At 33.7% G+C, this 25,492-nt stretch overlaps 2 protein-coding genes across 2 annotated transcripts; both read right to left on the bottom strand.

Annotated features, from left to right (window-relative positions):
* Window positions 1–839: 839 nt before the first annotated feature.
* LOC121967526 (chemocyanin-like) lies at window positions 840–2,025 on the bottom strand. Its single transcript, XM_042517818.1, has 2 exons — window positions 1,302–2,025; window positions 840–1,210 (listed from the first exon to the last, which is right to left on the bottom strand). The coding sequence occupies exons 1-2, from the start codon at window positions 1,609–1,611 to the stop codon at window positions 1,011–1,013; spliced, it is 510 nt and encodes a 169-aa protein (XP_042373752.1). The 5' UTR covers window positions 1,612–2,025; the 3' UTR covers window positions 840–1,010.
* Window positions 2,026–3,641: 1,616 nt separating this feature from the next.
* Window positions 3,642–11,026, bottom strand: LOC121967527 (uncharacterized protein DDB_G0275933-like). Its single transcript, XM_042517819.1, has 3 exons — window positions 10,820–11,026; window positions 9,740–9,887; window positions 3,642–4,067 (listed from the first exon to the last, which is right to left on the bottom strand). The coding sequence occupies exons 1-3, from the start codon at window positions 10,872–10,874 to the stop codon at window positions 3,989–3,991; spliced, it is 282 nt and encodes a 93-aa protein (XP_042373753.1). The 5' UTR covers window positions 10,875–11,026; the 3' UTR covers window positions 3,642–3,988.
* Window positions 11,027–25,492: the final 14,466 nt, after the last annotated feature.

The raw sequence follows: 25,492 nt of genomic DNA, 5'->3' as shown, positions 1-25,492 counted from the left end.
TTATGCTACCACTTCTTTTCTCTTCCTAGAAAGTTTTTGAGAGCCCACAACCACAACCTTCCATCATTATGCTCGTCAACCCAGTCCGCACCCACAACCACAACCACAACCACAACCGCTTGCGCTGGTTATGGAAACTGGAGCAAACTCTGCTAATGAAACCTGGAACATTTGCAAGCACCAAAGGCGGGCCAAATAAGTGTAACTTGACAATCTCTCAACTTAAAATTATTCATGGCTAGTTGTTTGTTACCCAACGAAAACATAATATGCAACACCAAAAATAAATATGGCTAACACTTTCATTTTTGCGTGGTCCGAAATCTTTAATTCCTACTCAATGACAGTGACTTACCTCTCGAATTTCACTATATTTCTTGCTTTTACAATTGAGAAACTCTTTACAATTTTTTTTTTCTTACATTGAGAACCAGAAGACAATAACCTTTATAAGTAAAACCAATAACAATAATCCCTATATACCTAATCGCTCTGATTTAGTTGAACTTTTCTACTAGCACCCGTCTTTTGTTCACATCTATTGGATTTCTTTGATAGTCAAGAATTCAATTAATCTTGAGTTGACAAAAAAACAAAATACATCTTCCATCAGTATCACTCTGATGGAAATCTCACATATGAGAGCTTTTCTCTAGCTGATCACTTGTGAAAAATGTAAGAAAAAAAATGTAATCCCATGTCCGAAGTTTTTATCATGCAAGGTTTTGGAGAAAGATCCATGGTACATAATTTTATCTTATTTTTTATAAGAGATTATTTCTAGGATTCCCGTGATCTTTTATGATCCATTATGGATGAGATGAAAAATGCAAGAAGAATAAATAAAAGATAGATGAGATTATATAGAAATTAAAGAAGCCGGCATACATAATTTGTGGTCCATCATCCATGATATGATGATTTTGGTCGGACCCCAAAGCATTTTTTGTCGACAACTACAAACAACCAACAACTTTATTCGACAGCACAGTAGGTGCATATCAATCTAGCTAGGTGGCGGTGACGGCGATCTTCATTCCGGACTTGCAGTGGCCGGCGAAGCTGCAGATGAAGTAGCTGGTGCCGCGGCCCAGCGTGATGCGGTCGTTGCCGGAGGTGAAGACCCTCGAGCCCCGGGGGGCAGAGCAACTGCTGTACCCACCCGCGCTCACCGCCACCACGTTGTGCACCGACGGATTGTACCTAAACACTGCAGCAACAGCAGCAACAGCAGCAGCAGCAGAAGTTGAGGAATGCACATACAAGAACAAGAGCGTGCAGCAATTGACGATGATACTCACCGAGCACGTCGCCGGCCCTGAAGCGTTTTCCATCAGCCCAGCCGACGGTGCTGAAGCTCCAGCCGCCGCCGTCGCCGACGGTAAAAGTGGCTCCGTCGGCAACTTTGCTGTGGAGCAGGAGGCAAAGCAGCAGGGTGGTGAGCCCCAGAGCCACTGCTGCGCTGCCCCTTCCCTGAGCCGCCACCATTGTAGCTAGCTGTATACTCAATACTGAATTAGTCGAAGAGCTTTGTGAGTGGAGAAGCTGGAGAAAGGAGTGACAGTTATTTATAGGCATTTCAGCTCCTGCAATGCGGAGCGACCGTCCCATTTAGAAAAAAAAAATCTATAAATATGATATAGTTAGAAATGGAATCGTGAATATTTAAGATGATAATTAAACATCTTTCTATACACCATACCCCAGAGATTTAAAGATAGAGGTTGAGAAGTCTGGGAGGGAGGATTAATTGAGATAATCTGAAGCCAACCACTCCATTATTAGTTTGCACGCATGGAGTTATGTGGCCGGCTGCGTTAATGTTTGGTACAGCGGCGGAGGCAGAGGACCGGGAAAGCGGTGGAGTGACGCCATTGCTGCGGAGGAATCGCACACTTGTAATCGTGGCAGTGGCCAGGGTCAAGTTCTCAGATTTTTCATCCCCAAGAAAATGTCTGCGATGAATCGTAAATGATATTAGAACAGCAAGTATTTGACAGCCTTGCCCTTTTGCTGCGAACGGTAGTGTTCTAATGCGCTGTAATTGTCGGACTCTCCAATTTTATCTTCTTGACAAAATCAAAAGGACGATTGCTTTTATACAAATTGTTCAAAAGCACTATTCTTTTTATTGAAATTGTTAAAAGATATTTTATTTATTATTATTAAAATAGTATTTATAGTCCTGTAACTAATACCCAACTGTAACAGTTTTATATTATAATATAACACTGACCAAGTTTATATTGTAATAACTACTATTTATATTAGTTATTAGTGTTAATAGAGTTGTTCAATAAAGATATTTTTAGAAATAAAAATTACATTATTTTGATAATAAATTTAAAAAATACCTATTTGACAATTCTAATAAAAAATATATTTTTTTTTGTCTTTCCCATGTTGTTGGTATGTTTTCCTCGGTGGATTTATAAGGAGGGGCAAAGCTCTCTGTTATTTACTCACGTAGAAATCCTACCAGGAAGGAAGACTTTATATTGCTCCTGGAAGTTCACTAATTTTCACTCGTTAAATTTTTTGCCCCTTAACAAGCAAATGAACTATAACCTAATCATCAGACATGCATAAAACGAAGGATATCACATAATTATATAAATATTAAAAGTTTGAATACTTTAAGCTTGTCCTTTAGTCCAATCTAATTAGCAGGGTGAAATCATCACCTTAATAATTCTCTCAGGACGAACTCATATACTCTAAAGAGGATAAATTATGAAGACTTATTTAACCTTAATTGAACAACATTCCTAAACAAGAGACACGAGATATCTTCTATTTGTTTCAACTCTTCTAATTGATTAATCCTAAAGGTAACCGATCTGAACCCATAAAAATTTTTCATCAATCATCAGAATAATTTTAGAGGTACGAACAACACGTCACTTTATAGCTAACGTCCCAGGATTGTCATCTAACCGAAAAAAAATAATCCACAGTCCGCCATAATTAGGAATTGACTCAAAAAAAAAAAGAGTAAGAGTTTTGGTTGGGGAGGGAAAGAAATCAAACAAAAGGTTGAGAGGCAGTTACTGATCCTGCATTCGTTCCATCAGCAAACTAATCGGTAGAATAATTACTAGGAACCCTAAACATGCTGTCCGGATATATCAGCAGATTCCCCATCAGTATAATTATTCTATGACATTTCCATCAATTAATGCCGACAAATTAGATCACAGATCCTTTTCATGGCACTGTGACCTTTGGCATTTGTTTGCTTTCGTTTCATCCCAATTGTTTGATTCCAAGTTCAAAGAAGGCGAGGCCGACATGAACCAATGACCAAAAACAAAAAACAAAATAAAGGTATATTCAATCTACCTTGTCCATTCGACCTATTCAACCAACTCAATTCAACTGGTTTGATTAGCTCGTTCAGCTTAGGCAAGTGCAGTTCACCTTGCCGGCACAACACTCCCAACTTGGCTTCCCTATCATGCCGAGTCTATTTCATCATCTAATTTGCGAGGCCTATTAAATCTATGGGTCCATCTAATCTGCCACTCGAAATATTTAATTCTTGAAGAATTGAATGGAGTAAAAATTGATATCGAATGTGATGTGATCCAAGTATACGTAAGTGAAAGAACTGTATCATGGTATGCTTAATTACTGGGACAAAACCAAAAAGAAAGAAATAGTATTACCTGGTCATCTCAAAAGTCAGACAACATACTTCGAAATTTTTAGGCCTTCAGCATGAATGTATCTTGGAGCTGAACTTTATCGAAGGTCAGAAAATGTCTGTAAAATACAAACTTATTAAAATATTTTGCTGAGGAAAGAATCAGCAAGAGGATGTTGAAAGCAAATTTTCATTTTCAACATTGTAGGTGCAAATCAGCAGATAGTTCTGCATCAATGCAATTCTTCCGTACATCACCAAATTAGCCAGCAAAAACAGCATGACACAAATTGAACCTCAATTATCCTCTGAGAATTCCCTTGGATGAATGCAGAAATATGCTTAGATCTTATTTTGGACTTTGCTTTCTTGTTCGAGGACGTAGCTTTTCTTCATTTCTTCCAGGATTGTGTCATTGGTGCTGTCATAGACTAATAATTTAGTATAGTTTCTCAAACAATACTAGTGGAAGTTATCCCTTGCACAAACTCTAATAAAGCAAAAAAGAGGATAACTAAAGATTAGGTTACAGGTTAGTTTGGAATTCACATTAAGCAAAAACAAAATTCAAAGAGAATATGCAGATGATATACATATGCACACAAGTCGTTTGTGGAAGCAAAACTGCGAGAAAGTGCTATGCAGACAAATAAATGGCTAACATCAAGGTATTAGAAAAAAAGGGTATTTACATTGATAAACAAAAGCTACAATAACAAAAAAAAATATACTAATTGATACATCTATTTTAATCTTCCAAATAGAAAAGGTAATTAATGCATTTCTGAAAATATAGATTAATATATTTGGAAATTTGTTATTTTCATATGTCAAATCATGCAATGCAAAGTACATGAAAAATAACAATTCACATAAACCAACGATGTTTATTTGGCTAGAGTAATGTTTCAACAAGACCAAAACAAACCATATCTAATGGTCATTGGAATTTTATATTCCTATTATCCAAGGAAATTCTCATTTCTTAGCGAATAAGTGAAAAAATAGAATCATCATCCCGGTATAGTATGATCAAGACCATGAGTATAATCCAATACCCTATTTTATATTTCGATTATTGAAAAAGAGAAGAAATAGAATAATCATCCGAATGCAATATGATTAAGAATAAGAGAATGAACTAGTACCATGATTTGGCTTTTCAATTAAAATACTAAAACAGGGTATTTAAGAGAGGATTATTAATTTTTTTCCTGACCCACAATATAAAAGAAATAATTCAGGAATTACTAAATATGAACTCATAGCAATCAATTCAATCATATAACAGGATTTAATTGAGTATAAAGGATCAAAAGAATTGAGTGTGAAATACTAAATGAAAGTATATAATTTATGTAATTCTCTAAAAAGTGCATATCCTATTTGGATCTTCATTGATAACCATCTAGAACAATATTGCTATTGGAGTAGAGATACACCACTTGATGATGATTATGTTGCTTTGTGTATCTAAACGATGAGTTAGCAATCCCAACATTCTTTTTGGATGCCATACATAAGGAAAACTTATCATTTTTCATTTCCTAAGATAAACATCAAAGAGACTTCTGGCATGGACCTTTATTGCTAGAAGCTGTTTTTTCTTCAGTTTTACAGGATCATTATTAACTAATGTATTATACCTAATAATTACAAAATTGATCCTGAAAAACTAGCCAAAGCATCAATCACCATGACAAATAAGTTAAAAAGTACTAAGAAGATATAAATTCATTTCTAAAACTTGCCATAGGCGGCCGCCTAGGTGTTACGAGTCCGCCACCCACGCTGGAAACCTACAAGGCAGGTGACCTAGGCGGCCCTCGGCGTCGATGATTTTGGGGTTTTAATTTTAAAAAAAAAAACCTGTTTGTCCGACCAATAAATCATTAAATTTAAAATCCCTAAATTACCTGTTTGTTTGCATTTGCCTCTCCGTTTGCTCTCATCGTCTCATCGCCACGGCTTCGTCGATTCTGGTAAGTTTTTTTTGTTTTTGTTATTTATTTTTTTTCGTCTACTCCTCATCGGCGTTAGATGCGTTGCGAGACACGTCTGCAGCCGTCGGAAGAGTCCACAGCTGCCGGATGTGTTGCCGAACGCGTCTAGCGGCCTCTCACAATGCTTCCAACGGTGTCGAACGTGTCCCGCGACTTTTCCAGCACCGTTGAACTTCGCCAGAAGCGTCCCACATCGCTTCCAACTGCACCGAAGGCCTCCCACGACATGTTCGATGGTGTTGTCGCGAGTTCCTATACTGTGCATAAATATTTTTAGGATTTAATTAAATCAAACAACTCCCAACTGGGATAGTTTCAATAATAGACTTTCATAAAGTCTAATTAAATTATCCCAATTAAATATATAAAAAAATAAATTTAAAATTTATTTATTTATTAATAAATATTATTAATTTATATAAAACAGATTTAAATATATATAAACATATTTAAAATTTTAAAAATTCTAATAAATATTATTAATTTATATAAATCAGATTTAAATATATATAAAACATATTTAAAATTCAAAAACTTCTAAGAAATATTATTAATTTATATAAATCAGATTTAAATATATATAAAACATATTTAAAATTCAAAAAATTCTGATAAATATTATTAATTTATATAAAACAGATTTAGAAATATAAAAATTATATTAAAATTTAAAAAATTATATTTAAAATTTAAAAAATTATATTTAAAATTTTAAAAATTCTAATAAATATTATTAATTTATATAAATCAGATTTAAATATATAAAAAATATATTTTAAATTTTAAAAATTCCAATAAATATTATTAATTTATATAAATCAGATATAAATATATAAAAATATTTTTAAAATTTAATTTTTTAAATAAATATCTAATAAATTTTATTAATTAGATTAAGATATATTAAAAATATATTCGATTATTCTCAGACTTGTTAATGTTATTTTATACAGTATAATTATATTTTATATATAATTTTTTTCCTTAGACTTGTTGATGATTCCAATGTTTCTAAATTTATCTTCAATTACTTTTCAGATTATCACAATGGCACAACATCTGTCACTCAACCCGCATCCGGGATTCTTAGGAGAATGTCAAATGACATCGAATGGGAGTTTGGGATGTTGATTGATTCTAAAAACCTCGATAAAATTAAATGTAAGTTGTGTGATAAAATGATATCGGGAGGAGTGTATAGGATCAAAGAGCACATTGAAAATATACCTGAAATGTATCTGATTATCAAAAAGCATCTCAAGAAGACAGGCTATTTTAGAAGGGAGGAATAGAAAGAAGAACAAAATAATGGAAGAATAAAGTGGTAGAGCAGAAGTGGCTATTTCTCAAAATGAAGAAGAAGGTCCTGAAATTGAAGGGATAGATGGAATTACAAAACCTCTTCTACTTGGCCCGATAGATATGCATTAGTAATTGCTCCAACAAATGTAGGTTCAAGCGGGAGTAAGTGCACCAAAAATATATAAATGAGGCTCTTTTCAAAGAGAGAACTCAACAAGTTCAACAATATATTGGGAGATGGGTTTATGAAAATGGAATCCTATTCAATGTTGTTGACAATGATAGCTTTAAGCAACTAATGGAGGTAGTAGGTCAATTTGGACTAAGATTCAAGCCTCCAACTCAATATCAACTTAGGGAGTCACTGTTAAAAGCCAAAGTTGAAGAAACATGAAGAAGAATGGGTAAAGAATGGGTGGTCGATCATGACAGATGCATGGAGTGATAGAAAAAGAAGAAGCATATTAAATTTGTGTATTAATTGCAAGGAGGGTAATACATTTTTAGAGTCTAAGGAATATTCAGACGAGGCACATACAGCTGAACTTATTTTTGAGTATGTTGACAAGTATATTGAACAAGTAAGAACTCAGAATATTGTTTAGATTGTAATAGACAATGTCACCAACAATATGGCTGTAGCTAAATTGATGAGAGAAAAGCGATCTACGATCTTTTGGAGTTCATGTACAAATGACACTGTTAATCTCATGCTTGAAAGTATTGACAAGCTTCCATGATATAAAAAGGTTATTGAACAAGCCAAGTCTTTTACTATTTTTATTTATGTTCACCATAAGACTTTGTTATTGATAAGAAGTTTCATGAAGAAGAGAGACATAGTTCAACCAAGAGCTCCTCACATTGCAAAGTTTGATTGCAAAAAAATCTAGTTTAAGGGTCATGTTTACAAGTGATTTGTGGGAGACATGTAAATGGTCAAAAACGAACAAAGGAAAATTGACTTACTCTACTATGATGAGCATGAATTTTTGGAATGATGTGACATTGTATTTGAAAATATTTGCTCCTTTAGTAAAAGGTCTTCGATTGGTAGATGGAGATAAAAAATCATCCATGAAGTTTTTATATGGGGAGCTTCTTCAAGCTAAAGAAGATATTAAGATGACTTTGAACGACGTGGAATCAAATTATCAGCCTATCATAGTGATTATTGAGTCAAAAATGAAGGATAGACTTGATACAACATTATATACTACTGTCTTTTTTGTTAAATCCCTATTTTTACTATAATAATAGTTCTGTTGCTCTTCATGAGGAGGTTGCGACGAGGATTTTTTAATCCATGGAAATTTTGCATGCAGTTAGATGTACAAGATACAATTATTAACAAGAAATTTGCAAAATATAAGTTATTTAGCAAAACATTAGCAGCAAAAGCATGTGAAAAGAATGATAATACATTTGATCCACGTGCATAGTGGAGTACATATGGTGCTCACACACCCAACTGGCCAAGAGTGGCATTGAGGACACTTTCATTAACTACAAGTTCATCTGGGTGTAAAAAAAATTGGAGTGCAATTGAAGGGGTAAAGTCTTTAATTTGTTTTAAAGTTTATACTCATGGTACTAACTATAATATTTACTTTCTCTTTTTTTCTTAAGATTCATACAAAGAAAAAAAAATAGCTAGTATTTGCCCAATTTAATGTTAGATTGTTGAACAAACAAAAAAAGAAAAAAAAAAAAAAGAAAGGAATGTCACAAGGTTGGATCGTGGATAGCGGGGAAGATGATGAAGTTGAACTAGGTTCCGGGCTCACATGACAAATGGTTGATGAAGCAAGTGGAGCAAATGATAATCTACAACCCAAAGAAGCTCTAGAATGCGAGAACTTCACGAGGATGATTTTGCATCCGAAGAAAAGGAGGAGGATCACAATGATGATATTGAGTTTGTCTGATGAAGAACAAGTTGTTGAAAATGATGGGAACGAAGTAAAATAAATATGATATTTTATTAGTTGTGTAATTCTAAAGTTTGAACTCATTTCAAATTTAATATTTTATTAGTTGTGTAATTTTGAATTTATTTTAAATTTGATGTTATTGTCTTGGAGTTATAGTATGTGATATATTATGTAATTTATGTGGATACTGTGGAATCCGCTTAGCGGTGTCTAGTCCCTGCCTAAGCCTAGGCGCTGGTCTGGCGCCCGTCTAGCGCCTAACAAATTTTAAAAACTTGAAATTCATAGATATATCACTAAATATTTTCATGTTGAACCAATGCAATTTTAGTAATTTCAACCAAAACATTAATTTGAAACTTTATACGTTAATAGTTTGAATTAAGAATAAGATTTTAGGATTGAGAAGATGAAATTGATTTTTGTAAGAAAAAAAATTTGATCAAGGAAAGATGGGTGAACAGGGACTTATTTTGATTAAGAATTTTATATGCATGGATATATTTTCAATAACGTTATTAATGAAGTTATGCGTGGATTTTGTGTAGTTGTTATGTGCCATAGATTTTTGAGCATTTGAAATTTGAATGCTCAAACTATCCCGATTGATTGGTATCTATAAGAGAAAAGAAGAGGGAGGCAACAGTACAGCTAACACCATTTCCTGACTTAAGTATGAAAGTTATTAACATACAAGAATAAACATGATTTAAGCCCCATTAAAAAATAAAAGAAAGTCAAATAAAAGGGTTTATATCATTCTCACTTTAGGTAAATTAGTTTGGGTGTTAATATTGAACTTGGAAAGATGAGGACTAGACTTGGATGATACAACTAGAAAACCATGAACTTACTATTGATGAAGGCATTCATTCAACTCTTTAGCTGCTTTCCTACAGTGCCAAACTATAGAAAAAGTTCTTCCGGCAGCACATTCAGCATACTTTGCACACAGATGATCACACTCCTTCAGTGCCTTTTGCTTCATTTTGCTGCGTAAAGCTGGAATTCTTTAATTAGTAAACAACAAAATGGTAACAACCATGGAAGTTAACATGGCTTAACCATGCCTATAGTCATACCATTATGTTGCAAGGAAAGGATGAAAATGTGGAAAATTATTTCGATGTTAAAGATCCTAATGTAAACACCAGTTATTTGTTCTAATGGTAAGCGAACTAGATAAATAGAGTTTCCAACCAAAGGCTGGAGGTTCAAATCTATATGACGGTATTGTTGAGAGGAATTTAACCTTAAACTGGGAATACTCTCATAATGTGGAGAGACTTCCTGGTCAAGTCCAAAACAGAAGAAATAGTCTCACTATTGAAACAAAATGACCTGCAAGCTAAACCACATCTTCACAGCCACTGTTTTTCTGCCTCTACCAGTTCAACCACTTTCATTTGTAGAAGGTGACTCCCAAGAGGCAAAAAGAGGGATCTTGCAACCAGCGCCGGACCAGATCTCAACACCTCGTCCTTGGACTCGATGCCTTGTACAAGCCCGTAGCCTAAACTACTTCATTCAAAGTGGTTCTGATTGAACCAATTCAAAGTTTATTATCGTTTACCACTTAACCAATTTGTTAATTAAGTGTACAATATCACTTAATCATTCTTCCCAAAATGTTGCACTTTGTTTTCTCGGTAATCATGGTAATGATCATATTTAATTTTGGTCAGCAAGTTTATATACTTATCTTGTATGTTAATTAGGCATGACAAGGTTCCAACAATTCCAACACCCGACATATTTATAAGATATAGTAGGGTGACTGATCATCTCCCAAAAATCGCAACACCGGAAACACGAGAACAGAAAAATACATAAATATCAGAGAAAATAATGCAGAATCAAGATTCGCGAAGTGAGCATAGAGAAAGCAGATTAAGAATCGGGGATACGACAGGAAGCAGGAGAGAGGAAGATACCTTCTTCCACCTTCTTCTTGACGCGGCTTTCTCTGGCCTCTTGTACGTACCCCATGGCAGAGACCAAGCGAAACCAAGCAGGGATTAAGATTTAAGAAATGTAAAACCCTACGGTGGAGGCGGAACCTGGCGACTTCCTAGTTGACGACTTCGTCGTGTAACTGAGAACGGCCTGTGATGAGTATTGCAGATAGGCGTGTGTAGAGGTAAAACGGGTTGAATGGGCCAGAAACGAAATAGGCCGAGTCAAACCATTTACATGTCGTGCATCGACATGACTCGCCACAGGCCGTGTTGGATGCTAGCTCGGCACAGGTCCGTATAGGCTTTGAGGGGACCACGTCTCGGATCCATAGTTACCACGATTCTAAACTTATAAATCCAATTTTATAATAAAATTTATTATACCACATCACTGTGACATTAAAAAAAATAAAAAATCTGTAACTTTTATAAACCTCTTCCTATCATCATAAATCTAACAAATAATTTTATATTTGACCCACCACATCATTACCTATATTTTCTATTTACTATCTTATTTAATATTTATTTATATATTATCATAAGTATATATTTATAATATACATCTTAATTAATTTATTAATAATATATATTAGTTTTATTTAATATTTTTAATAAATTATTAATTTAATAATTAATATATAATAATTAACTCCATTTTTACCAAATGAACTTTGTTCATTTCATTAAGTTTTTTTTGTAAAATAAAAAAAATAATAAAAATAAGTATATGCTTAACAACTAACAATGGGAATCATGTCCATTAATTTTTTTATTCTTAAACGCACTATGAACTATGAAGTCAGCATCCAATTTTGGATGCTGGCTTCTTGAATCCTTAATTTTTAGGAGACGTGCAATGTAGTTGGATTTACAAAACTTAACTTCTTGGGTTTTGTAAATCCATCATTGCAAATACCCTTAGAGTATCTTTCAGCGCTTCCACTGTGAGCTGGCAGCAATGGCTCTGTGGTTACAGAGTCGCTTCTTCGATTTTTTATTTTTTTATATTATTTTTTTAATAATCGTAAAAAAAAAAAAAATAGAACAACGACTAATGTTTTAATCGTTGTATGATGTTGAACAACGGCTAATTTTTAGTCTTTCTTCAACGGTTATAATTTAATTTTTTTAATATATAAAAAAATCTATAAATATGAGATCTATTTCATTCATTCCATTGCTATTTTTGCTCTCAACTCATTTCTTCCTTTCATTCCCTATTTGTATTCGAGATGGATGAAAATCTAAATACTTAATGAATCTTTTGAATTCTTCAAATACGGAAGGAAATACATCTTCTCAAAATACTCGCATTCCTTCAAAAATCCAATATCCTCATATTTTCTCTCACACGCAATATCCTCCAAATTTTTAAAATATTTCATATGTTCTACAATATTCACTAAATTTCCCAAATTCCCAAAGTTCTCAAAAATTTTTACAGACGTAGAATCCAAGTAACGTCGCTGCAGTTCCATTTTGTATGTATCCATCCCAAGATTGGTCAGCAATAGGTAGCCAACTTGGGATGCCTTATCCTTACGTATTTTCTCCTACTCAACCACATGTCATACTTTCGAATGAATCAAGAAGGGCAACACTTGATCCATCTATCAGCGACAAAGAATCTCTAACATAATCATCTGTTCTAGCAACTCAGTTGCCACCACACTCATCACAAGAAGAGTGTGAAGTTGAGCTGGAGGAAAATGAATTGACATGAAGATTTTGGTCTCTCGATGAAGATGTGGTCCTTGCGAAGTCATGGGCAACTATAAGTACTGATGCAATCATTGTTAATGACCACAAGGATGAACCTTTTTGGAAACGTATAGTTGATTACTACAACAAACATCGTCCCACTAGATCTATGACGAGAAGTTATCAGCGGTTGAAATCACATTATTATACGTTTGCACTGATGGTAAATGAATTTTCTGTAACTTATAATAATTTTTATACTCATCGACAAAGCGGTTGGAGTGATAAGAATGTGTTAGAGAATGCACTGAATATGTGAAAAGCTAACAACAATAACAAGAATTTTAAGTATATGCATATGTGGAGAGTTCTCAAAGAATATGAAAAATATACTCCACAATCAGTTGATCATTACTCTAACAAGAAGGCAAGGACATCCGAATCGGGGGGAAACACTACAACATCAAATCCAGATACAAGTGTTGATTTAGATGACTTTGAAGTCCGCATTCGTCCGATAGGGCAAAAGGCAGCGAAGAGGAAGGACAAATCTAAAGCCAGAGAGGGCGACACAATGGAACATAGCATCGACAAAAAATGATAAGATATTAAAGAATATGAAATACAAAAAACGGCTTTACCCGAAGCCGAGATCTTTCATAAGGATTATGAAATTCTTATGAAGGATACTAGTAAGATGACACCAGGACAACTTTATTTATATGAGAAAATGGTGAAAAAAATTAAACAGAGACATGGCTAGATGAGTTTATGTTTATTTTTATATATTATTATAATTTCTATCTTTTTATTTGATGCACTGTAATATTTATGTATTTTTTTTAAATTATTAATGTTGTTTCATGTTATCAATTTATAAATTTAAATTTTATAAAAATTTAATGGTGTATAATGTAAAATATGAAGGAGAAATAAGAATTATATATAATGAAAAGTGTGGGACCCATGAAGGAGTTGTTGAGAGGTTTTTTGATAGTGGAAAGAGGCGTGAGGTTTTTAACTTTTGATGTGACGCAGACGTGACAACGAAATAGCTCTCAATGGGCTCTAACCACTATGGATGCTCTTAAAGCATCCACAGTGGGAGCTCTGAACCAGAGCTCCCACTGTGAGCAGGCAGCAGGGAAAAACCTCCCTCCCATAGTGGGGGAGGTATTTTCCCTTTAATTGAAGAAGCGGCTCCATGGTTACAGAGTCGCTTCTTCGATTTTTTATTTTTATATATATAATATATTTTAATAATCGGAAAAAAATAAAAATAGAACAACGGCTAATGTTTTAGCCGTTGTATGTCGTTGAACAACGACTAATTTTTAGCCGTTGTTCAACGATAATAATTTAACTTTTTAATATATATAAAAAAATCTATAAATATGAGATTTATTTCATTCATTGCATTGCTATCTTTGCTCTTAACTCATTTCTTCCTTTCATTCCCTATTTGTATTCGAGATGGATAAAAATCTTAATACTTCCTTTACGAATCTTTTGAATTCTTCAAATACGGAAGGAAATACATCTTCTCAAAATACTCGCATTCCTCCAAATATCCAATATTCTCATATTTTCTCTCACACACAATATCCTCCAAATTTTCAAAATATTTCATATGTTCTACAATATTCTCCAAATTTCCCAAATTACAAAAGTTCTCAAAAAATTTTGCAGACGTGGAATCCAAGTAACGTCGCCGCAACTCCATTTTGTATGTATCTATCCCAAGATTGGTTAGCAATAGGTAGCCAACTTGGGATATCTTATCCTTACGTATTTTCTCCTACTCAACCACCTGCCATACTTTCGAATGAATCAAGAAGGACAACTATTGATCCATCTATCAGTGACAAAGAATCTCTAACACCATCATCTGCTCCAGCAACTCAGTTATCACCATTCTCATCACAAGAAGAGCATGAAGTTGAGCTGGAGGAAAATGAATTGAAACGAAGATTTTGGTCTCTCAATGAAGATGTGGTCCTTGCGAAGTCATGGGCAACTATAAGCACTGATGCAATCATTGGTAATGACTAGAAGGATCAAGCTTTTTTGAAATGCATAGCTGATTACTACAATAAACATCACTCCACTGGATCTATGATGAGAAGTTATTAGCGGCTGAAATCACATTATTATAGATTTGTACCGATGGTAAATGAATTTTCTGCAACTTATAATAATTTTTATATTCATCGGCAAAGTGGTTGGAGTGACGAGAATGTGTTGGAGAATGCATTGAATATGTAAAAAGTCAACAACAATAATAAGGATTTTAAGTATATATGAGGGTTCTCAAAGAATATGAGAAATATACTCCACAATCAGTTGCTCATTACTCTAACAAGAAGGCAAGGACATCTGAATTAAGGAAAAATACTACAACATCAAATCCAGATACAAGTGTTGATTTAGATGACTCTGAAGTCCGCATTCGTCCGATAGGGCAAAAGGCAACGAAGAGGAAGGAAAAATCTAAAGTCATAGAGGGTAACACAATGGAACATAGCATCGACAAAGAATGACAAGATATTAAAGAATATCAAATAGAAAAAATGGCTTTACGGGAAGCCGAGATCTTTCATAAGGATTATGAAATTCTTATGAAGGATATCAGTGAGATGACACCAGGACAACTTTATTTACATGAAAAAATGGTGAAAAAATTAAACAGAGATATAACCTGGTGTAGATGAGTTTATGTTTATTTTTTATATATTATTATAATTTATGTCTTTTTATTTGATGCACTGTAATATTTATGTATTTTTTTAATTATTAATGTTATTTCATGTTAGCAATTTATAAATTTAAATTTTATAAAAATTTAATAGTGTATAATGTAAACTATGAAGGAGAAATGAGAATTATATATAATGAAAAGTGTGTGACACGTGAAGGAGTTGTTGAGAGATTTTTTGATAGTGGAAGAGGTGTGAGGTTTTTAACTTTTGATGTGGCGCAGACGTGGCAACGTAGGAGCTCTCAGTGGGCTCTAACCACTGTGGATGCTCTTAGAGCATCCACAGTGGGAGCTCTTTCAGAACTCCCATTGTGAGCTGGCAGCAGGGAAAAACCTCCCTCCCATAGTGGAGGGAGGTTTTTCCCTTTAATTGAAGAAGCGGCTCTGTGGTTACAGAGCCGCTTCTTCGACTTTTTATTTTTTATTTTTATATTATTTTTTTTAATAATCGTAAAAAAAATAAAAACAGAACAACGACTAATGTTTTAGTCGTTGTATGTCGTTGAACAACGGTTAATTTTTAGTCGTTGTTCAACGGCTATAATTTAAATTTTTAATATATAAAAAAAATCTATAAATATGATATCTATTTCATTCATTCCATTGCTATTTTTACTTTCAACTCATTTCTTCCTTTCATTCCCTATTTATATTCGAGATGGATGAAAATCTCAATTCTTCCTTTACGAATCTTTTGAATTCTTCAAATACGGAAGGAAATACATCTTCTCAAAATACTCGCATTCCTTCAAATATCCAATATCCTCATATTTTCTCACACATAATATCCTCCAAATTTTCAAAATATTTCATATGTTCCACAATATTCTTTAAATTTTCCAAATTCCCAAAGTTCTCAAAATTTTTTGCAGAGGTGGAATCCAAGTAACGTCACCGCAGCTCTATTTGGTATGTATCCATCTCAAGATTGGTCAGCAATGGGTAGCCAACTTGGAATGTCTTATCCTTACGTATTTTCTCCTACTCAACCACTTGTCATACTTTTGAATGAATCAAGAAGGGCAACTATTGATTCATCTATCGATGATAAAGAATCTCTAACACCATCATCCGTTCCAGCAACTTAGTTGCCACCACAATCATTACAAGAAGAGCATGAAGTTGAGCTGGAGAAAAATGAATTGAAACGAAGATTTTGGTCTCTCGATGAAGATGCGGTTCTTGCTAAGTCATGGGCAACTATAAGCACCGATGCAATCATTGGTAATGACCAGAAGGATCAAGCTTTTTGGAAACGTATAGCTGATTACTACAACAAGCATCGCCCCACTAGATCTATGACGAGAAGTTATCAGCGGTTGAAATCACGTTATTATAGGTTTGCACTGATGGTAAATGAATTTTTTACAACTTATAATAATTTTTATATTCATCAGCAAAGTGGTTGGAGTGACGAGAATGTGTTGGAGAATACATTGAATATGTAAAAAGCCAACAACAATAATAAGGATTTTAAGTATATACTTGTGTGGAGGGTTCTCAAAGAATATGAAAAATATACTCCACAATCAGTTGCTCATTACTCTAACAAGAAGGCAAGGACATTCGAATAAGGGGGAAACACTTCAACATCAAATCCAGATATAAGTGTTGATTTAGATGACTCTGAAGTCTGCATTCGTTCGATAGGACAAAAGGCAGCGAAGAGGAAGGGCAAATCTAAAGCAGAGAGGACGATACAATGGAACATAGCATCGACAAAGAATGATAAGATATAAAGAATATGAAATACAAAAAATGGCTTTACGGGAAGTCGAGATCTTTCATAAGGATTATGAAATTTTTATGAAGGATATTAGTAAGATGACACCAAGACAACTTTATTTACATAAAAAAATGGTGGAAAAAATTAAGCAGAGACATGGCCTAGTGTAGATGAGTTTACGTTTATTTTTATATATTATTATAATTTATGTCTTTTTATTTGATGCACTGTAATATTTATGTATTTTTTTATTATTAATGTTATTTCATGTTAGCAATTTATAAATTTAAATTTTATAAAAAATTAATGGTGTATAATGTAAAATATGAAGGAGAAATGAGAATTATATATAATGAAAAGTGTGGGACTCATGAAGGAGTTGTTGAGCGGTTTTTTGATAATGAAAAGAGATGTGAGATTTTTAACTTTTGATGTGGCACAGACGTGGCAACAAAGGTGCTCTTGGCAGTAGGGAAAAACCTCCCTCCCATAGTGGAGGGAGGTTTTTCCCTTTAATTGAAGAAGTGGCTTCGTGGTTACGAAGCCACTTCTTCGACTTTTTTTAATATATATATTATTTTTTTTAATAATCGTAAAAAATAAAAATAGAACAACAACTAATGTTTTAGTCGTTGTATGTCGTTGAACAACGTCTAATTTTTAGCCGTTGTTCAGCCATAATAATTTAATTTTTTAATATATAAAAAATCTATAAATATAAGATCTATTTCATTCATTCCATTGCTATCTTTGCTCTCAACTCATTTCTTCTTTTCATTCCCTATTTGTATTCGAGATGGATGAAAATCTCAATACTTCCTTTATGAATCTTTTGAATTCTTCAAATACAGAAGGAAATACATCTTCTCAAAATACTCGCATTCCTCCAAATATCCAATATTCTCATATTTTCTCTCACACACAATATTCTCCAAATTTTCAAAATATTTCATATGTTCCACAATATTCTCCAAATTTCCCAAATTCCTAAAGTTCTCAAAAAAATTTTCAGACGTGGAATCCAAGTAACGCCGCCGCAACTCCATTTTGTATGTATACATCCCGAGATTGGTCAACAATGGGTGGCCAACTTGGGATGCCTTATCCTTATATATTTTCTCCTACTCAACCACCTGTCATACTTTCGAATGAATCAAGAAGGGCAACTATTGATCCATCTATCAGTAACAAAGAATCTCTAACTATTGGTTAGTCCTAGGAAGATCGTACCGGTTCCACTGTACAAAAATTTTGTACAAGTGTCGAACCTTTCATAAATAACCTATTGTGTTCTTTAGAAGTTAAATTAGGAATCGCAAATGAAACTTAACATTATTGATTCCAAATTTAACTTATATGTTCTTAATAGTTTAGATTTGGATCGCAAGCGGAACTTAACACTATTGATCCAAATCAACTTATATTATAAATTTAATTAAATATTAATTTCCAAAATTAGCTTCCAGGTTAAACATGGCGAGGCACTAGGCCTTCTTGGATATGGGAGCAACCACCACTTCCTAGACAAAGCCTTTTAAGGAAAGCTAATATTTAATTTCCTTATATAACTCTAGGTTTAACCAAAAGGAACAATCAAATCACAAATTCGAAAAATAAAAGAAAACACAAACTCGAATTACAAATCCGAAAAACTAGAATCTATTGCCTCTTGTGTTTGGAATTCTTACAAAGAAAAATAACTAGCATGATGCGGAAGAAAATTACTAGTTATACCTTTTCTTTGTATGACAATAACTTCGAGATCTTCTGCCGTATTCCTCGCCTTGTCTTGGACGTCGTGTGGGCGACGATCCTCCAAGATGAACACCACCCAAAAAGCTTCTCCTCCTTCTCTAAGTTTCGGCCACCACCACCACCAAGGAGTAAAAGAGAGCAAAGGGAAAGGGAAGGGGAGAGATCCGACCACAAGGGAGAGCATAATCAATGGAATAGGAATAGATGCATACCCTACTTCTCCTCTTCTTCTCCTTCTCTTTGTATCTGGCCACACCAAGCAACCACAAGAGGTGGCCGGCCCTAGCATGAAGAGAAGCAAGAGCCGACCCTTTGAAGAAGATTAGAGAGAAGAGAGAAAATAACATAGATAGCTCATGAGGCCTCTCCTCCCCTTCTTTTATAATACTTGCTCAAGGCAAATAGGGAAAGACTTTTTACAAAAATTAAAATCTTCCTCTTGTTTTTCCTTTTCCCCTTTTATTTTTTCTTTTCTTTCCTCTTGATTGAATCAATCAACAAATCATTGATTTATTGATTTGATGATTTGGCCGGCCCCTTGTTTGGGCACCAAGCAAGGGTGGTCGGCCCCTATAAGGAAGGAAAAAATAATCTTTGTAAAATTTTACAAGCTCTCTTTTAATTTCCTAAAGTTGATGTTAAAAAAGGAAAGTTTAAAAAAATTAAAACCATGTTTTAAAATTTAAAACTTCTCTTCTAAAAATTTTCTTTTTAAACATGGTTACAAAAATAGAAAATTTAATTTTAAAAACTTCTCTTTTTTTTTTCTAAAACCATGAGGATGGTTAAAAAAGAAAATTTTTAAAACTTTTAAAACTCTCTATTAAACCATGTGGCCTAATTCAAATAAGGAAAGTTTTTCATTTTAAAATTTCTCTTTTAAAACTTATAGTTTTCTACAAAGAGAAGATTTTAAATAATTCAAAACACCCCTCCTTATTTGAGAAATTATGGTCGACACCCTTTAAACTTACTTTGGCCGGCCCCCTTTGAGAAGGAAGTGGTCGGCCCTTGGCTTGGTCACCAAGCCTTGGGCCGACCCCTTCTTGGACACAAAGAAGGGCTTTTCATGAGTAGATTAGAGGCATTAATGAGGCTACGACAGGGACCTAGAGGAGAAATTGATTTTGGCCTTCCGATGAGCTTGAGTATCCCGTGTTCGCCCCGAACACACAACTCAAGTTCATCAATAATAACTTATTCCACTAGAGAGTTATTATTGCACTACCGCACCAATTCCAAATTACATTATGGGCTCCTGCTTATCATGAGTGTGTAAGTCTCCCTGTGTTTAAGATAACGAATGTCCACTAATTAAGTAAGTTACTGACAACTCACTTAATTAATATCTAGCTCCAAGAGTAGTACCACTCAACCTCATTGTCATGTCGGACTTAAGTCCACCTGCAAGGTTTAACATGACAATCCTTATGAGCTCCTCTTGGGGGCATTCTCATCCTAGATAACTAGGACACAATTTTCTTTTATAATCAACAACACACACTATAAGTAATATCATTTCCCAACTTATCGGGCCTATTGATTTATCGAGCTAAATCTCACCCTTTGATAAGTTAAAGAAATAAATACTAAACATACTAAACATATGTGCTTGTTATTATATTAGGATTAAGAGCACACACTTCCATAATAATTAAGGTCTCGTTCTTTTATTAAGTCAGTATAAAAAGAACTTATCAAAAATGGTCCTACTCAATACACTCAGAGTGTACTAGTGTAATTTATTAGTCAAGATAAACTAATACCTAATTATACTACGACTATTCCAATGGTTTGTTTCCTTTCATCTTAGTCGTGAGCTACTGTTTATAATTTATAAGGAATTGATAACATCATCTTCTGTGTGTGACACCACACACCATGTTATCTACAATATAAATTAATTGAACAACTACACTTAGCATATAAATGTAGGTTTTTGACCAATGTGATTCTTATTTCTAAAATAAATGTTTATACAAAAGCTAGGCTTTTAGTATACACTCTAACACTAACACCATCATCTGTTCTAGCAACTCAGTTGTCACCACACTCATCACAAGAAGAGCGTGAAGTTGAGCTGGAGGAAAATGAATCGAAACAAAGATTTTGGTCTCTCGATGAAGATACGGCCCTTGTGAAGTCATGGGCAACTATAAGCACTGATGCAATCATTGTTAATGACCAGAAGGATCAAGCTTTTTGGAAACATATAGCTGATTACTACAACAAACATCGCCCCACTAGATCTATGACGAGAAGTTATCTGCAGCTGAAATCACATTATTATAGGTTTGTACTGATGGTAAATGAATTTTCTTCAACTTATAATAATTTTTATACTCATCGACAAAGCGGTTAGAGTGTCGAGAATGTTTTGGAGAATGCACTAAATATGTGAAAAGCCAACAACAATAACAAAGATTTTAAGTATATGCATGTGTAGAGGGTTCTCAAAGAATATAAGAAATATACTCCACAATCAATTGCTCATTACTCTAACAAGAAGGCAAGGACATTCGAATCAGGAGGGAACACTTCAACATCAAATCCAGATACAAGTGTTGATTTAGATGACTCTGAAGTTCGCATTCGTCCGATAGGGCAAAAGACAGTGAAGAGGAAGGACAAATCTAAAGCCAGAGAGGGTGACACAATGGAACATAACATCCACAAAGAATGACAAGATATTAAAGAATATGAAATACAAAAAATGGCTTTACGGGAAGCTGAGATCTTTCATAAGGATTATGAAATTCGTATGAAAGATATCAGTGAGATGACACCAAGATAACTTTATTTACATGAAAAATGGTGGAAAAAATTAAACAGAGACATGACCTGATGTAGATGAGTTTACGTTTATTTTTATATATTATTATAATTTATATCTTTTTATTTAATGCACTGTAATATTTATGTATTTTTTTTAATTATTAATGTTATTTCATGTTTGTAATTTATAAATTTAAATTCTATAAAAATTAATGGTGTATAATGTAAAATATGAAGAAGAAATGAGAATTATATAATGAAAAGTGTGGGACCCATGAAGGAGTTGTTGAGAGGTTTTTTGATAGTGGAAAGAGGTGTGAGGTTTTTAACTTTTGATATAGCGCAGACATGACAACGAAGGAGCTCTCAATGGGCTCTAACTACTATGGATGCTCTTAGAGCATCCACAGTGGGAGTTGGCAGCAGGGAAAAACCTCCCTCCCATAGTGGAGGGAGGTTTTTCCCTTTAATCGAAGAAGCGTCTCCGTGGTTACGGAGCCGCTTCTTCGACTTTTTATTATTTTTTTAATAATTGTAAAAAAATAAAAATAGAACAACGGCTAATGTTTTAGTTGTTGTATGTCGTTGAACAACGGCTAATTTTTAGCCATTGTTCAACGATTATAATTTATTTTTTTTAATATATAAAAAATCTATAAATATGAGATCTATTTCATTCATCCCATTGCTATCTTTGCTCTCAACTCATTTCTTCCTTCCATTCCCTATTTGTATTCAAGATGGATGAAAATTTCAATACTTCTTTTACGAATCTTTTGAATTCTTCAAATACGGAAGGAAATACATCTTCTCAAAATACTCGCATTCCTCCAAATATCCAATATTCTCATATTTTCTCTCACACACAATATCCTCTAAATTTTCAAAATATTTCATATGTTCCACAATATTCTCCAAGTTTCCCAAATTCCCAAAGTTCTCAAAATTTTTTGCAGACGTGGAATCCAAGTAACGCCGCCGCAACTCCATTTGGTATGTATCAATCCCAATATTGGTCAGCAATGGGTAGTCAACTTGGGATGTCTTATCCTTATGTATTTTCTCCTACTCAACCGCCTGTCATACTTTCGAATAAATCAAGAAGGGCAACAATTGATCCATCTATCAGCGACAAAGAATCTCTAACATCATCATCTATTCTAGCAACTCAGTTGCACCACAATCATCACAAGAAGAGCGTGAAGTTGAGCTAGAGAAAAATGAATCGAAATGAAGATTTTGATCTCTCGATGAAGATGCGGTCCTTGCGAACTCATGGGCAACTATAAGCACTGATGCAATCATTGGTAATGACCAGAAGGATCAAGCTTTTTTGAAACGTGTAGCCGATTACTACAACAAACATCGCCCCACTGGATCTATGACGAGAAGTTATCAGCGGCTGAAATCACATTATTATAGATTTGCACCAATGGTAAATGAGTTTTCTGCAACTTATAATAATTTTTATATTCATCGACAAAACGATTGGAGTGACGATAATGTGTTGGAGAATGCACTGAATATGTGAAAAGCCAACAACAATAACAAGGATTTTAAGTTTATACATGCGTGGAGGGTTCTCAAAGAATATGAGAAATATACTCCACAATCAGTTGCTCATTACTCTAACAAGAAGGCAAGGACATCTGAATTAAAGAAAAATACTACAACATCAAATCCATATACAAGTATTGATTTAGATGACTCTGAAGTCGGCATTCGTCTGATAGGGCAAAAGGTAGCGAAGAGGAAGGATGAATCTAAAGCCAGAGAGGGTGACACAATGGAACATAACATAGGCAAAGAATGGTAAAATATTAAAGAATATGAAATACAAAAAAATGACTTTACGGGAAGCCGAGATTTTTCATAAGGATTATGAAATTCTTATGAAGAATACCAGTGAGATGACACCAGGGCAACTTTATTTACATGAGAAAATGGTGAAAAAAATTAAACAGAGACATGACTTGGTGGAGATGAGTTTATGTTTGTTTTTATATATTATTATAATTTATGTCTTTTTATTTGATGCACTATAATATTTATGTATTTTTTTAATTATTAATGTTATTTCATGTTAGCAATTTATAAATTTAAATTTTATAAAATTTTAATGGTGTATACTATAAAATATGAAGGAGAAATGAAAATTATATATAATGAAAAGTGTGGGACCCATGAAGGGGTTGTTTAGAGGTTTTTTGATAGTGGAAAGAGGCGTGATGTTTTTAACTTTTAATGTGGCGTAGACGTCAGGGGCAGAACCAGGAAAAAAATTCAGGGGGGCTGAATTGCATAGATATTTTTTTGTGCGACTAAATAAAAATATTTAATAATTAAAGTTTTACATCAACTCTTGCATAATATACGATGTTACAGAAACTATACACATGAAGTCTGAAATCTAACTGACAAAGAAGTTAAGCTCTAGCCTATTCATTTCCAGTGTGCTGATCCCTCCAAGGCTCTAACTCTTGCATAATATACGTTGCTGCAGAAACTGCAGCCAAATAAACATGAACGTCACTCACATAAATCATAATATGCATGAAATTCTCATGACAAATAGTGTAGAACATAGCAAAAAAAAAGAGGTTCAGAATTTTGAGGAATCAACGATGAACAAAGAACACTTTAATAGCAAATATTTCTGCCAATACAGAAGCAATAAGAAATAGTTGTACATCTCATTTTGCAACCCACTTGATGACTAACAACATGAAACACTCTCCATGCAAAAGCTATTAGCCTATTAAGTTAATCGCAACCAATTGATCTTGTTGAATATTTAGGATTCTCATTTAAACCATATAATAGACTGTAATACTAATACTTATAAAAAGTGATTGAAATGATATTGTTAGAGTTTACCAAGAGTCCAAGAGACTAGAACCTAAGAGCCTTTCCCTTGTCCTACTTAATACTCGACCGAATCTCCATAACCTGATAAATTAACATTGAGAACATTTGATCTAACTTGTAAGAAAAAAAAACTAGAAGTTTAGGAAAGAGTAGTCTACCTTTCTTCCATAGGTGAGCTTCATTTCTGGGTTGGCACAGAAGTCTACGACGACCGACGAGTCGGTACAAAAGGAGATAATTGGATTCTACGAGACTGCATTCATTGAAAATGTTGTAATATTTGCTCATTTTCAATTATAGAAAAAAATATCCTTTTCAATATATACAACTAGACTGTCATTCATCCATTCATCTCCTATTCTATTGCGTAAATCAATCTTCACAGTCTTCATTGCAGAAAAAACTCGTTCAACCAAAGTAGTTGCAACTAGTAAAACTAATACCAACTCTATCATACGATAAACAATGGGAACACCAAATGTTTTTCAGTCTCAACCAATTTCTGAGCAAGAATTCCTAAGTCATCAATTGAAAAAAAGTAAGGATCATCCCGCAAATTATAAAAGTAACTCATAGTTGTTGTTCCAAAAATAAATAATCAGTACCACAGAAGTCCTCGGGATAAAAATCAGCAAGATGGATGAGTTTGTGGACATCAATTTGAGAGAAAGAATTTCTTGGATGAAGACATGATATGCAACCAAGCAATTCCGTACTAACTTATGAAAAATGATTATTCACCTCTTGTATAATTAAATCAACAACCTACCATTCAAATTTGCAACAATGATAACATTAATAATCAATGAAATCTCTTTAACAAAAAAAATATTTTTAGAAATAATACCTGATAAAAAATCTCCACACGATAATGATGAAAATTGGTGATGAGTTGCCCTCTACGACTGCCATGACCACGAGTTAGCATGTTGTCCTCCATATCAAATATTGGAATCATATTCAATTCACAAAATGTATTAACTTGTTCCAAAATTATCTATCATCCATCTTTCCTGAAGTCTTGTAGTCGACATTTCATACTTCTAACCAAGGACATGACTTG

The sequence above is a fragment of the Zingiber officinale genome, chromosome 3B, assembly GCF_018446385.1.
Source record: "Zingiber officinale cultivar Zhangliang chromosome 3B, Zo_v1.1, whole genome shotgun sequence".
Taxonomy (NCBI): domain Eukaryota; kingdom Viridiplantae; phylum Streptophyta; class Magnoliopsida; order Zingiberales; family Zingiberaceae; genus Zingiber; species Zingiber officinale.
This window is presented reverse-complemented; position numbering and strand designations above follow the sequence as displayed.

What these genes read in the sequence shown, in the direction of transcription:
- LOC121967526 (XM_042517818.1), bottom strand. Translation starts at nt 1,611, where the DNA reads ATGGGACGGTCGCTCCGCATTGCAGGAGCTGAAATGCCTATAAATAAC. An exon ending in CAGGGCCGGCGACGTGCTCG is followed by an intron (nt 1,211 to 1,301) that starts GTGAGTATCATC and finishes CTGTTGCTGCAG; the next exon opens with TGTTTAGGTACAATCCGTCG.
- LOC121967527 (XM_042517819.1), bottom strand. Translation starts at nt 10,874, where the DNA reads ATGGGGTACGTACAAGAGGCCAGAGAAAGCCGCGTCAAGAAGAAGGTG. An exon ending in CAAGAAGAAGGTGGAAGAAG is followed by an intron (nt 9,888 to 10,819) that starts GTATCTTCCTCT and finishes AAAGAATTCCAG; the next exon opens with CTTTACGCAGCAAAATGAAG. An exon ending in AATGAATGCCTTCATCAATA is followed by an intron (nt 4,068 to 9,739) that starts GTAAGTTCATGG and finishes AGTCTATGACAG; the next exon opens with CACCAATGACACAATCCTGG.